Source organism: Ixodes scapularis, unplaced genomic scaffold, assembly GCF_016920785.2.
Source record: "Ixodes scapularis isolate PalLabHiFi unplaced genomic scaffold, ASM1692078v2 PGA_scaffold1__304_contigs__length_218370807, whole genome shotgun sequence".
Classification (NCBI taxonomy): Eukaryota; Metazoa; Arthropoda; class Arachnida; order Ixodida; family Ixodidae; genus Ixodes; species Ixodes scapularis.
This window is the reverse complement of record NW_024609846.1, coordinates 107212576-107226567: the sequence shown is the minus strand read 5'-3', so window position 1 is coordinate 107226567 and position 13992 is coordinate 107212576. Positions and strand designations below refer to the sequence as shown.

The 13992-nt window shown below is 43.6% G+C and overlaps 1 protein-coding gene across 1 annotated transcript in view; it reads right to left on the bottom strand.

The window, feature by feature from the left end:
- Positions 1-1177, bottom strand: part of LOC120841963 (neprilysin-1-like) — a 118628-nt gene extending 117451 nt beyond the window's left edge. The window contains exon 1 of the mRNA XM_040212951.1: positions 1048-1177. Within this exon, the coding sequence (XP_040068885.1) occupies positions 1048-1177 (130 nt within the window). The remainder of the gene's footprint in view (positions 1-1047) is intronic.
- Positions 1178-13992: the final 12815 nt, after the last annotated feature.

Genomic DNA, 13992 nt, shown 5'->3' with positions numbered 1-13992 from the left:
GGCATTCATTTGGTAATTGTAGTTTAACGCTCATAGTCTTAGATCTGCCACGGCCGATGGCGTTATCTAGAAGAAATAACTTGTTTATTTAATGTCTTTATTTTATAGTATTCTTACTTTCTGTGGAATCACCCTAAGCCGTATTCGCCGTACGTTACTAGAATATTATTACCTCCGACATTTGACTTCACCTCTTAAAATGATCAAGTGGTAGGTCGTGGTAATCAGAGCTAACTAAGCACTTCGTATTCACCGACCACGTTTAGGGCTTAGTAACCATAAGCGACTTAGACGGCGAATGATCAACCTTAGACAGATGGTATGGCTGTTTAACGATGAGTGGCTACCGGCACAGCGCCATGAACGATTTCTATCACAGCTGACCGCCAACGCTAACGAAGCAATTATAGTGTTGGAACGCTGTTGGACACATCTAAAACGAACCGGAGCAGCAACTATTGTGTTAATGGGCATGTTCAGAGGTCAGAGATGCCGCTAAAAGAATATCAGCCAGGCATTGACCGGCGAGAGAGTTCACATTTATTCGCACATCCATATTTGTTAAAATCTCTGGCAATGCAACCTCTGTCTTTACTCCCTAGCGTTTTTTTTTTCGTTTTTTTTTAATTTTCTTTGTAGAACCTTTTTTTTTTTTTTTTGTCTGGGCACTCCGAATCTCATTATGACGTGTTATTTTTGCTCATAGATATAAAATGATTAGTTCTTACATTAAAAAATCCCCATTAAGGTAGTGGCGTTTAAGTACGAAGCATCCGGGTCCTATCTTTTTATTCCTCTTCCGCCTGTTACTCGTGAGAAGATAGTCAGCGGCTTGCTTCGCGCTTGTAAATACTGCAGGCCTACTCGCTCTTTATTCGCCAACTTTTTTGTTTGGCTCGCAAATGGTAATCGACGCAATACTGACCTTAAAACAGCGCTAGTCAATCACGACAGGTGATCACGGCTGCCAGTGCTTATTTAAACACTTTGTCGAAGTAATATATAACGCGTAAAAAAAAGTATGCAACAAAAAATATTTATACTCACCACATGATGGTATTGGTTGGCTGAGTCCAGCTATTTCAACAATCATGTATAATGCCCAGATTGCAATCAGCTGTTGAGCATGAGGAATCATGAACTTATGCTTCGATGACCAAATCTCACGTCTGCGCATAATTTCTGAAGATCATAGAAAAAGTTTGCTCGTTAAAGAAAGAGCCGTTTTCGTAAGGAAAACCTTTTAAAGCATTTTGCTTAACGGATTACATGTGCATATTGCTCGTATTTCAGGAAGTTCGCTTGTTCACCATTGCATTGCTGCGTGCGCCACAAAGTTGGCACTGCACGCGGCTGCGAACTCTGCACTTCAATGTTAGAGTATTGAATTCAATGTTACTAAAACACTTAATTGTGAAAACTCATCCTTGAAACCTGGGCCGCTGGCGTCTACCGAAACCGAGCAAAATACACTAAAAGCGCCACCATTCAGCGACGAGTTGAAAAATGAAAGCTCATTATATGGCTACTGTTACAGTCAGTGAATGCTACCAGAGTACCGACACTCCAAGGCTCGAGGTGCCATGATGGCGGTTCAATATTTTGACTAAATACTCCGAGACTGGAATGAGAAGGGACGGACAGACACAACGTCTAAAACACAGTTGATATTTAATCGACAACGAAAGGGCTTATATAGGCATCATGATTCCGGCGTGGGATTCTCAATTCTGCCTCTCTCTTTCTTTATCTCTCTCGTCTCAAGTGTTTTCTGTAGGATTTGAGGCCTATATGAGCCCTTTTGTTGTCAAATAAATTTAAGCTATGTTTGAGACTTTGTGTTTGTCCGTCCCTCCTCGTCCCAGTCTGGGAATTTTCAGTCAAATGTTCAATCTCCACCAGCTCGTTTGCGCCCTAGCCTTTGTTCACTGGTTTAATTATTTTCTTTACTGTGGTCACCACAAACTTTTCCAAAGCATGTTTTTGTGAAACAACAAGCGGGAAAAGCTATTTCTGTGGGACATTGGATGGGAAACTAGTACGAAATTGTAGGAGAGTTATGTTTTCATGAATATTAAGTGTACAAGGTTTTGCGGCAGAATTAATATTGTTTTCATGCAGCCATGTCTCATCAATGACTTCAGGTAGCGTGTCCCAACCTGGTTGCGTCTGAACATCGGTGATTAATCGCGGCAAGTCCGCGTGGAAGACGGGGGTTGGGAGCGGCGTCTGCGTCTCCGATACTTTTCGCGGGCCAGGTGTTCCCTAGTTCGTCGCCCGTTTCTTCCACGTAGTGAGAAGCGCATCGTCATGGCTTCAGCGTCGTCATGGCTTCAGCGTTCACCCTAGCTGTTAATACCCTCTTAACTATCCTATATGACGCAAGAACCCGTCAAGTCTGATGGCGATTTATCTTTTCAGGTGTGTGTTCCAACCTTCAGCACAGTGGAGAGTAACGTCCAGGTAATGGCGCAGTGCAATGTGGAGCAAAACTTTTCACGCCTTCTGGGGCATGCCTTCCCTGACGCTGCACTCTAAAAAAAATGGAGGAAAAAAGTAGCAACGGCGCGTCTTCCTCCCTTCTACTGACGCGCCCCCAAGCGGACACGAGAAAAGGGGAGGAACGAAACGTTTTTCTCCTTCTCCAAGTAGACGGGAGAAAGCTTTCGCCCTCCCGACTCATCTTCTTTCGGTTTCGTTTTTCGAGCAGGTCGTGCACGTTGTTTAATAAATAGCTGTTGAGTTGATTGAGCTTCACCGGCAGCGAAGGCCGCCTGTAATTCCGTCTTCTAGTCTAAACGTTCAGAACATTTCAGTTGAATTGACGTTTTTATCATTAATTTTATCAAACGAGCAAACGAAGCCGCTAGAAACAGCGAAGTTCCGGAGCAGTGCCAGCAGCGCCACGTACACTGGGTAGGATGTCCGTCTCCGGATTGCGGGACTCACGCGGCACGGAACTACAGTAGCGAAACCACGCGGGACTGTGTCGATGTTTTCGACGTTATGGAAACCGCAGGAACTGCGTCCAAGACAGGCAGGTTTTGCTGCGGGCTGCCTGGGTGCCTTCCGTGCTGAGTTCGGTTCTGTTTTCCGATGCCGAGTGAAACCGGCGTTCAACGTGGTTCTCTATTTGTGCGTGTCAGCAACATAGCTGCAACAGCGTGATGGCAGTGTTGTGGGTTGTGAACAGAAGACTGGAATTATCGCCGATGTGACCGTGTGTTCGCGTGTCATTGGTATAACAACAAGATGAGATGGCATAAACTGTCGGGCATTGATGCCGCTGGTCTGGCCGTGATCGGAGGAGGCGGTGTGTTGCAGGTTGACATTTCGCTTTACATTAAAAAGTTTAATACCACTTGAGGGGTTACGTGCAATCGATCGACGTGCGGATAATCATGTTGGAACGCTGGGCTTAACAGTATAAGCTCCTATCGTACAGTGTCCATTGTGACTGCCGGTGCCTCTTCCCGGAGAGCGATTGCGCTCTGGTGCAAGGACAACAATACGAAATCGTGACAGAAAGTACGTATATTTACAGTGTGGAATTTTAGCATTAAAAATAATAGTAGGTAAAATAGAGAAAAAAAAAAGCTACCCTTTATTTTGCTGTTTAAATGTACTACGGTTCCTGGAAAAACTGCCCTCTAAGTGGCGCGCTGGGATGAGCGCTAGAGGTTTTCGGGCTCGCCACGGCGTAGCTCCGTACACTTAACACCTGCCGCAAGTCGCGGCTTTGACTGCATTCAAGTTGATCGAAAGGCGATTTCTCAGCCCGTGAAGCATCAATTCCATCTGAGTGAATATCCGCTGTACAGAGATTAATTCATGACGGCAATTTCAGCTTTGCGCGAACAGCACAAATAGAAAAACAAACACAACAACAGAAATACAGGCTACGACGTGCCGTGCGCGTGCGGGGAAAGAAACTCACGGCTTCGAAACCGCATTGGAGCGGCTTGATTTATTGGCTTTCAAATAATTATGGCATGATCGAGCGTTTGCTTTTTAATAAGAGATTCATCCCCTGAGCCATTCAAAATACTCTCAGAGGTATGACGTTACTGGAAAAAATCAACATGCTGGGAATATTTTTTATTGCTTATTCAGTCACCGAAAAATTCCGTCCGTTAAAACGAGTATAAACGACGCAAACGCAGAGCACGGGTGTAGTGTTCGGGTTAGTGTGTTGTTCCGTCGCATTGATTGTTGTGTGTGCCGTGTATGTCCTCAATGTATGTTCACCTGATGCTTGTAATAAGCGTAATGTGTGTATCGTAGGGGATCTCCAAGCGCAATTGTGGCCTGAGAAAATCAAATTATTTTTTGTAGAACATGAATTGGGCGGTACCTAGCGCCACCTAGCCTAACTACTTGCAATTACTCTGCTTGACCCCGCCATCTGGTGGCTAGCGATGTAACCTTCTTTCACGCTACGCGATAAACAGCGGCTTCGAGTTTTCTCTTTCGAGAGCGGCTTTTGGTTTCGCGGATTGAGTTTGCCCTTCTCCGTGATGTGCGGTTGACGAAGTAATTGTGACTCGAGGAACACCAAAGGTAAGACGCAAAGTGCGCGAAGTAACTGGGTATCGATTGTCTCCGTTTACTATCGCAGTGCTGTCAACCAGAAGACTAAGTAACTGCTTCCGAAACGCAAGTTTCTGTACCTGGGGAGGGAAATCTGGCTTCGGAAATAAACACAGTTCGCGGACAGCTCGTGTTACGTTTTTATTTGTTGCTCCTCTCGTCCCGTACAAGAGACGTAGCGTCCTCGTCAAGCCTTATAGGGCTGGATTCGCTCGATTTGGGGCCGCCATATTGAGATGCAGGCGACGGAGGAACTTTGCTCCCCTGCTTCAGGGACGAAAGTTTCTCCCTTTTTTAAGGAACATAGGTTACAAGACCGTTCCTCCCCCTAAGGGAGGGCTATCCATACCCTTTTCTCTAAGAGTGTGGTGTGATCACTTATGTCAATCAGGTTCGTCGGCCCCGAAGGTATTTCACGTTCCCTGTAATCGCGCTGGCCGAATGGGTCTTAAGGCGCAATCGTTGCTTTTCGAAGGCGCGGCTGCGTTGCCAACGGGCGACGCGGTCACTGTTATGGCGCCTGCAACGAGAGCTAGTCACTTTTCTGGAGTGTCAGCTGTTACTCCTTGGGGAGTGCGAGTTTCTGCGGCGCTAGTCCTGCCAATACCTGACGGTGCTCAACAGCCCGGTGCAATTGACTTGCCTGTCCTTGGACATGGTGTAATACGGGCACCCTGTGGTCCTGCCTCGCCGGCTGCGGCGGCCCACGTGATCATTGAGTCGTGTAAATTTTGGTGCAGAGCATGCATCACCTATGACCTTAGTTCATTGTGAGAATGCGCACTGGTTCGCATATAAATTTTTCTTACACTGAAATTTCTTCCGCATTTTAAGTTTTGGCGCCAAAAAAGATCAAAGCCACAATATAAGAGTTACAGCGGACGCTGTCGAATGCAATATTCTGGTTACTGCAAGATGACACCATCTGCCCTCGCGCCACTCGACCTGAACGAATAGGTGATGCCGGGAAATTCCCGGAGTTGTATCTGCGGGAGAAATGGCGGCGTTGTGATCACCTTTAGTTCGAATCTCGAAGACTGGACGGAGTCATTTTTTTTTTTAAATTCAGGCTTCTACGGCAGTTTCCCAACTGTGCATTTTTGTAACGTTGATTCAATTGCAAAGAATGCTACGTATATCCGCGACCTTATTTTGAACCTGTGTTTGAAAATACTGTGACCAGAGTTGTAAACCTTACAAAAAATGTAACTAAATACGTTACTCGTTACCTGCAAATAAAAGTAATGCGTTACCGTCCCACGTTTCTCCGTAATAAAAGAAACGCTTTACCGTTACCATTACCAATGAAAAGTAACGCACGTTACTTTTGCGTATTTCTTTTAAATTATGGATTAACAGGTTTGACTATTTTGACGGTGGGGGTATGCGTAACGCCATAATTTAAGAAACATTACGTCCATGTACAAACTGAACATATTTACTTTATACTTTTACGGTTTTATCTAAATACTCAGAAGGAAAAGACACTAACGAAGACGCAAAAAACTCAGAAATCCACTTGACTTAGGGCCTAGAAACTCGAAACAAATATAAGTGTAAATTTTTTGTCTTGGGAAGAAAACGGAATGAATAACTTAACTTCGTTACCCGCTACTCGAAATACGTTAAGTACGTTACCCGATACTGTTCTGTAGAAAAGTAACGAGTACGTTACAAGTTACGGGAAGAAAGAAACGCGTCACTCTCAACACTGACCACAACGCACTAAACATTATGTTACCCCCCCACAAAGGGGGTTTGGACTTAGTGTAAATATTGAACGAAAAAGGACTTATTTTATGTTATTTTTCAACAAAAAAAGACCAAATGTCGATTCTGGCATTTGAAAAATTTCTTGCCATGATTTGAAGGAAAAAAGAGCAAAGAATCTTGTACTTCTGCATTTCAAGAAAATGAACAAGCATTTTTTAAAGGGCAACTACAATATATTATACACTGGAAGAGAAAATGCTCTTCATGTTTAGTGTCAAGGACAAGTACTACAGGGCCAATATTTTGAGGCAATATTTCTCCCAAAGGTTTATGAAAGAGGCTAACAATGTTGGAGATGTACCATTCACTAAAACCTGCTAATCCAAGCGGAGGACGTGCGGCTAGCTAGTTGTTAGCTAGTTTCTGTAGTCTTCTAGGCAAGGTCAACCATCGGCGCTTACAGCGCACTCATTTCTGTCCACGCGATTCGCGTAACATGCATGTGGTCAAGCATGCGCCTGCGCGCTGCGCGCATGGTCGCTTTGTGGCGAACGAACTAGTGTGTCAATCGCTGCTTTAGCTCTAGATTAGTCCACAAAGCAATCTCACACCAATATATATATATATATATATATATATATAAAGTCAAAGATGCGTACTGTCGGAGTTACCAATTCGAAGTTTATTACGACGTTTCGAGCGAGAACCGCTCTTCATCAGGTAGCGAGTGTACAGCGCGTGAATGTTTATCAACCCCTAAAAAAGTAGGAAATGGAAACAACGTTTTCAAAACAGATAGTAGTTCACACAGAAAGAAAAGGGCACCAAAACTTGCAAATGCAAATGAAAATGCAAAAAAGAAAGAAAGAACGGATGGCGGAGAGATTATTTACACCCGTGCAAAAAAAAAAAAAAAAACGGTTAGCGTAAAGGTTTTTTACGCTCGCACAAAAAAAAGCGCGAAAAAAAAGTGTTGGAAAGTTTCTGGTTGGGAAGGGGTGGCTCGTCTTCAAACCAGATATCGGTTCAATGTGACCACCGACGCGCCCAAATCCCGAAACATTAGATCGTTTGTGCTAGAAGATCGAAGTTTGAGGTGGATTAAAACTTTGGGGGATTTTTCCTTGAATAAGGAGTGGTAGGATGTAACAGTCCATGACATCCTGAGATTAACCGCTTGAGCCGCATTTATCCGTATAAAGGTTTTCTTTGGACTTAAATATATTAGGATGTGGTTTAAATATCGATTGTTAAGTTTGAGGCGGAGAGGATCAGCTCTCTAACGAGCCAGCTACAAACTAAACAGCCTTCCCGGACTTTCATTAATGCCCTGGTTGAAGTTATTAAACTTATAAATAAATTATGATTCTTTTTGCGCTCTTTTGCTGAAGCCTGACTCCAAAATTACAACAGAAATGTGCTTGATTGAGCGATTAGAAAGAGACAGGTGCTTTGAGAGCGGAAGGCCGGGGGTGTTTGTGCGTGACATTTGTGGTTGTTGAAGCGTAGTCTGAAAGCCAGATCAGTCTGTTCGACGTACTGTTATTTAAAGACATTGCAGTGCAGGAGGTAAATCACGTTTGACGTGCCGCAATCGTAGCTACCCCTTATGTTCCACGTAAACTCTGAATTTGTGCTCGTGGCGTTCTTTGATTCTAACATGTGCTTGCATACTTTACACCTGGGCTTTCGTCATGGTCGGCAACCTAGGCTTGCGGGAGTGGTAGTTTGTGATTTTACTAAGATGTCCCGGAGATTCCTGCCGCGTCAATAGACGACCCGAGGAGCGGCGGGAAAGATTTCTTTGAGGCGGTCGCTTTGTCACAGAAGATTGTAATTTTTGCGCAGTATGTTGTTCATGTTTGGAAGATTTCCTGTATACGTTAAAATAAGGTTAGACTGTCTGCTTTTTCGAGGACGCTCTATTCGGTAGCCAATGATGTGTGAGCGGTCGAGGTTTCTTGCCTTGCTTATAGCGTCATCGATTACATTTGCTGGATACCTCTGCTGGGTTAGTACGCGTTTCAGTTCCTGAGCGTTTTGTTCAAAGTCGTTGTTGTCTGAGCATATGCGCTTAAATCTGTGCACCTGAGAGTAGGGTAGACTAGTCTCTCAGTGTCGAGGACGGCAGCTGTTGAAATGGAGGTATTGTTGTCTATCGGTAGGTTTTCTGTAAAGTTTCATACTTAATTTGTTATTAGCAATGTCCAGTTACATCCAGGAAGTGTATGCACTTTTGTGATACGCAGTGAGTAAATTTTATCGATGAGTGAGCTAAATTGAAGGCGGTGATGAATTTCATGAGTTCGTCTTCATAACCGGCTCAGATCATGAATATGTCGTCGATGTATCTCGTGTAAAACAGCGGTTGAGTGGGGCGTTCGGCGAGAAAGGTGGTTCCCAGTAGTGACAAATATTTTAGCGTAACTTGGCGCCATCTTAGTTCTCATAGCGGTTCCGCTGATCTGCAGGAAGTGCCTAGTTTCAAGTTCGAAGTGATTGTTCTCCAAAACCAGTTTAGTCAGAATCGAAAGGACGACCCCCCCCCCCCCCCCCCCCCCCCCTCCGATGTCAAGTGTGTGATTCGATCGCTGCCGCAATTCCGTCTCTGTGGGTTATATTTGTATATAGGGAAGTCACATCAAGGGTTACGAGAAAAGCGGTATCCGAAATGTCTAGTGGGGCAATTTTCTGCAGGAAGTGGCTGGTGTCCTTAACAAACGAAGGAAAGGTTGGAGGAATGTCCTTGATGAGTGTATAGAAAAGACTCGAAATGCGTTCCGTGACTGTACCTATTCCTGACACTATGGGTCGCCCGGGTTTGTTGATCTTGTGTATTTTAGGAGAGAGATAAAAACGACCGGGTTTGGAGTGGGATGGTTTTATGGCGTTAAGAACTACCTTCGTTATTTCTCCACTTTTCTCTAGAACTACTAATTTCTTTATGATGGCCGTTTCAAGACTATTTGTGGGGTCTGTCGGTAGTTCGTGGTAAAATGATGCGTCATTCAATTGCCGAAAGCCCTCATCAAGATAATCTTGTCTGTTCATAACAACTATGGAGCCGCCCTTGTCTGCAGGTTTAATAATTAAATTTGCCCTGGCACTGAGTCTTTTCAGGAACTCATTCTCTGACCGAGAAAGGTTATATGTTGTCGGTCGTTACCTCTTCACAGCGGAAATGATTTCGCGTTGCGTGATGTCAATGTACATGTCGAGATACCTATCTCTTCGTAGATTAGGCGTCCATTGCATTTCTGGGTTCGTCAGAATCGTCTGGTTAGGATGCGGTTGGCGGTCGTGAAAGTACTCGTAGGGCCTCATGTTTCGTGCAAACTTGTCCAAATCTTGGTACAATTGATACTCGTTGTAGTGGCCAGTTGACAGTACGTCGGAGAGACTAATCTGGCTTTCAGACTACTCTTTAACAACCAGAAATGTCACGCACAAACACTCCCCGACCTTCCGCTCTCAAAGCACCTGTCTCTTTCTAATCACTCAATCAAGCAAATTTCTGTTGTAATTTTGAAATCAGGCTTCAGCACAAAAATTGAAAGAGAGCAAAAAGAAACATATTTTATTTACAAGTTTAATACCTTCAACCAGGGCTAATGAAAGTCCGGGAAGGCTGTTTAGATTGCAGCTGGCTCGCTGGAGAGCTGATCCTCTCCGTCCTTGAGCTTCTCGAGATGCACACGCTGAAGACACTAGGAGATCTTCAAACTTAACAATTGATATTTAAATCACATCCTAATACGTCCGAAGAGAACCTCCAAAACGAATAAATGCGGCTCAAGCGGTTAATCTCAGGCAGGCATAGACTGTTACATCGTACCACCCCTTATTCAAGGAAAAAAAAAACCGAAGTTTTAATCCACCTAAACTTCGATCTTCTAGCACAAAGAAATGTCTCGGAATTTGGGCACGTCGGTGGTCACATTTGACCATCACATCTGAAAAAAAAAAAAGACTGTTCCTGGAGAGATTATTCACGCTCGCACAAAAAAGGCGCAAAAAAAAAGTGTTTGAAAGTTTTTGATTGAGAAGGTGTGGCTCACACCTTCTCAATCAGAAACTTTCAAACACTTTTTTTTTGCGCCTTTTTTGTGCGAGCGTGAATAATCTCTCCAGGAACAGTCTTTTTTTTTTTTTTTGTGCAGGTGTAAATAATCTCTTCGCCATCCGTTCTTTTTTTTTTTTTGGATTTGCATTTGAATTGGCAAGTTTTCGTTCCCTTTCCTTTCGGTGTGAACTACTATTGGTTTTGACAACGTCGTTTCCCATCCTACTTTTTAGGGGTATATAAACATTCACGGGCTGTACACTCGCTTCCTGATGAAGAGCGGTCCCCGCTCGAAACGTCGTAATAAACTTCAAATCAGTAACTCCGACGGTACGCATCGTTGATTTATTAACTTTTCCCGGTTCATTGTTTGTACATTTACCGTACTTCGCCTATATATATATATATATATATATATATATATATATATATATATAATAGCAAAGAAAGAAAGAGAAAAAAGAAACGAAGGTTGTGGAGAAATAAATGAAGGTTGTAGAGAGAAAATTCAACATCGTTCTAAAAGCGCGACCCACAAAAAAGGACAACACCAGGATCTATCAATCCACAGCTACAATATTTATTTGCAGGATTAGCTATAATTATATTTCGTAACCTGATTGGCGATCATAAACATTCTCAGGAACTTTAACTCTCCCTCGGTAGTAAACCAGATAAGGAATACTAAGAGATATTCGTTAATCGTAAAACTAAACGTAAAACCGGTTTCTTCAAAAGAAACAGCACAACGCCCACCTCACATTTTCCCCACGGACTCCACGCGAGGGAGAGGGGGATCGTGGAGACGCGCCCTTGGCATAATTACGCAACCAGTCCCCGGCTCGTCTAGGCTTTAGTCGTTCCCCTCGCGTCGGCTTGCGGTGAAGTTAGGTAAACGGGGAAACGGGTGACAGCGGGTAAAACTTCTAGCAAAATCTGGTAACGGAGAGTGGCTACCGGCAAAACTTCCAGCAAAAACTGGTAAACTGCGCTGGTTTCGGATGAAAACGAGGGAAACCCGACCAGTTTTCACCAGATGTCACTACAAGTTTTTGCCGAGTTTTTCAATAGGGAGGGGACACCAACTGGCACGCTTTCGTCGACTACATCAAGTTTGAAGCGCAGAAACTCCATTTCAATGGTGTATGGCCCGCGGCAGCGGCCCTTTTGCCCTGGCCAATGGCTGAAATTCGCCCTTTGTACAGCTCAGTGGCCTTCAGAAAACTGACGACATTCACTTAACTTGTGAGTTTCATGCCGGTGAAACGAAACCCTCGCAGAAGGATGACCAGCTCGATTCCTGCAGCCACTCATACTACAAAGGCGAATCCCGGTCTCGGCTACGCGCGACACCACACAAACTTTTGTGTTGTCAAGCTGTCAGCTGCTAGGGTAGTCTGCTGGTCGTGGTTTGTGGTGGGCAGATCGCCTTTGCTTCTCTGATATAAAACCCACCGGAGGGAAGCGAGCGCTACGCTACCAGCAAATTCTACAGCAAACCGTCCAACTTACGTGTGACTCGATCACATTGTCCTTATAATTGTCTAAACTTTTTATGACTAAACCTGAACAATCAGGAACATGCTCTCTAGTACGTTTAATCTCATTAGCAGTGGAGGTAGGGTCCAGCAGGGTGCGAGTCCCAACGACACCTTATGATAACACGATCACAGTGCTGGGGTTTTTACGTCACCTGCAGTAATCCATCACATCAAACGCGGGTTCTGCGTGAGCGTATAGCTGGGAATCGTGTTGCTCCTGATCAAACACCAACCGAACACTCAGTGAGCAATCATGCGAAGTATGTGATTCGCACTGGTCTGTTGTGAGTGACTAAAAAATAAAAGGTGATGGCTCTGGTATCTTGCAGGTGTACGTAGGATCCACTCTCTTGAACCCTTAATTTCCATTGCGCATTTTTATTAGTTCCCGGACACCTCAAGGCGTTGCCGCATGTAATGAAAGCCATGCGCTTCGCCTTTGCGTTTTATTAGGGCTAAAATACAAATTTAGAAGCAATATTGTTTGCATTTGTCGAAGTTGTTATTGATCTCTCGGGCGTGTGAGAACTAAACGACTCATGCAGTTGCCTAATGAACCGTATGCAGTACATTCACATCTCGGAAATAAGGTAATGTGTTTTATGAGGTACTCGCAAACAAATATTCCCTCACTCGGGTTCCTCAATTAGGATACATGCTCGTAAGCATTAAACAATTATGTGTTATATTACAACGAAATTATAGCCATAACAATGTTCATCTGTTATATTTCAAAATGTTACTGACGTTTATTTAGTCGTCAGGTCAAGGGGTAACTCACATCAAACATTTCGAAAAATTCAGTTCAAGAAAACAGCATTCAGACCTTACATCCACGTAAACCGCTACAATAAAAAAAAAAATAGATGGAGTCTGTTACATTTATCAGTAACTTTGTAAGTGAATATTTACATATTTTACACAGTAATTGTAAAGTAATTTCTTCACTTATTTAGGCAAAAGAGTTATTGTAACTCGTCACACTTCGTTTTTATTCTCAGAGGAAAGAAAACGGGAATTTGAAAACCAAACTAGAATCGAGAAGTTTGTTTGTAAGATGAGCTTAATTGGAAACCCATAGTCACCTGCACTTACAAAAAGCAGTGCCTTGCAGTCATCTTAAAATGGTAAAGCCTTTCTTCACATCGCCTAACATTTTGAATTTATTTTCGTTATTTGGTTGTTTGAAACTTGCAGCTTGCTCACAAAACATCGATGTGGGAAACACACTGATTTAAAGAATCGGACTCTCGGTGTAAACAAGATAGGGCAAGCTCTTAAGGTCCAAGATGTTTACTTCCAACAACAACAGAAAGACAAATGTCTAAGTGCACGATATTTGGTCTAACGGATAGGTGCTTGGCTGTTCTTTCTTTCCCCTCGCTCTTTCTTTGCTTTCTAAGATGCGAAGACGAAAACACCAAACGATTACGCGCCTCCCAAAAGCTCAAGACAATCAGCAATTTCCTCTTTGGACATAGGGACTACGACAGGTAGTGCAATGTCACAACAGGGGCGGACAGTTCCGTCTTCCCGTGAAATATAATGCGACACGGAAATCGACTGGAAATGATGATACAGTAACCAGCATACTGCTCAAAAGCTATCAGCACACCTCTCACCGTTTTAAAATACGAAAGTTTATTTTATTATTGTTTTGTTTTTACCTATTCTTCTAAAAACTCCTGGGTGCCCATATCGCTGTCAGCTTTTGCATTGCGCCAACATTTGGTGACCAGGTAAAGATTGTGATCATTGTTGTTGGTGATGCCCTTCCACAAAAATATTGCACGTTGTCGGTAGAATGCGTATTTCGACGAGGAACCTATTGCCTTGCATTTGTCTCCCTAAACCAACTAAAATGAAAAAGAAAATTGCATATCTGTCGTCAGCTTCTTAGAACGTTTTATTAACAATGTTAAATGCTAGATTCCATACTTGTCTGTCGTTAGCTGTTGCCGCGTCGCAATTCGCTGCCGTTGCCTGGCCTGGCATCTGCTACCTAAAGAACATTGAGCTGTTGTGCGGCTGTTCCGTGCTAAATTCGTTTTGGACTGCGCATCGGCATTCTATTCTTGTTTAGCC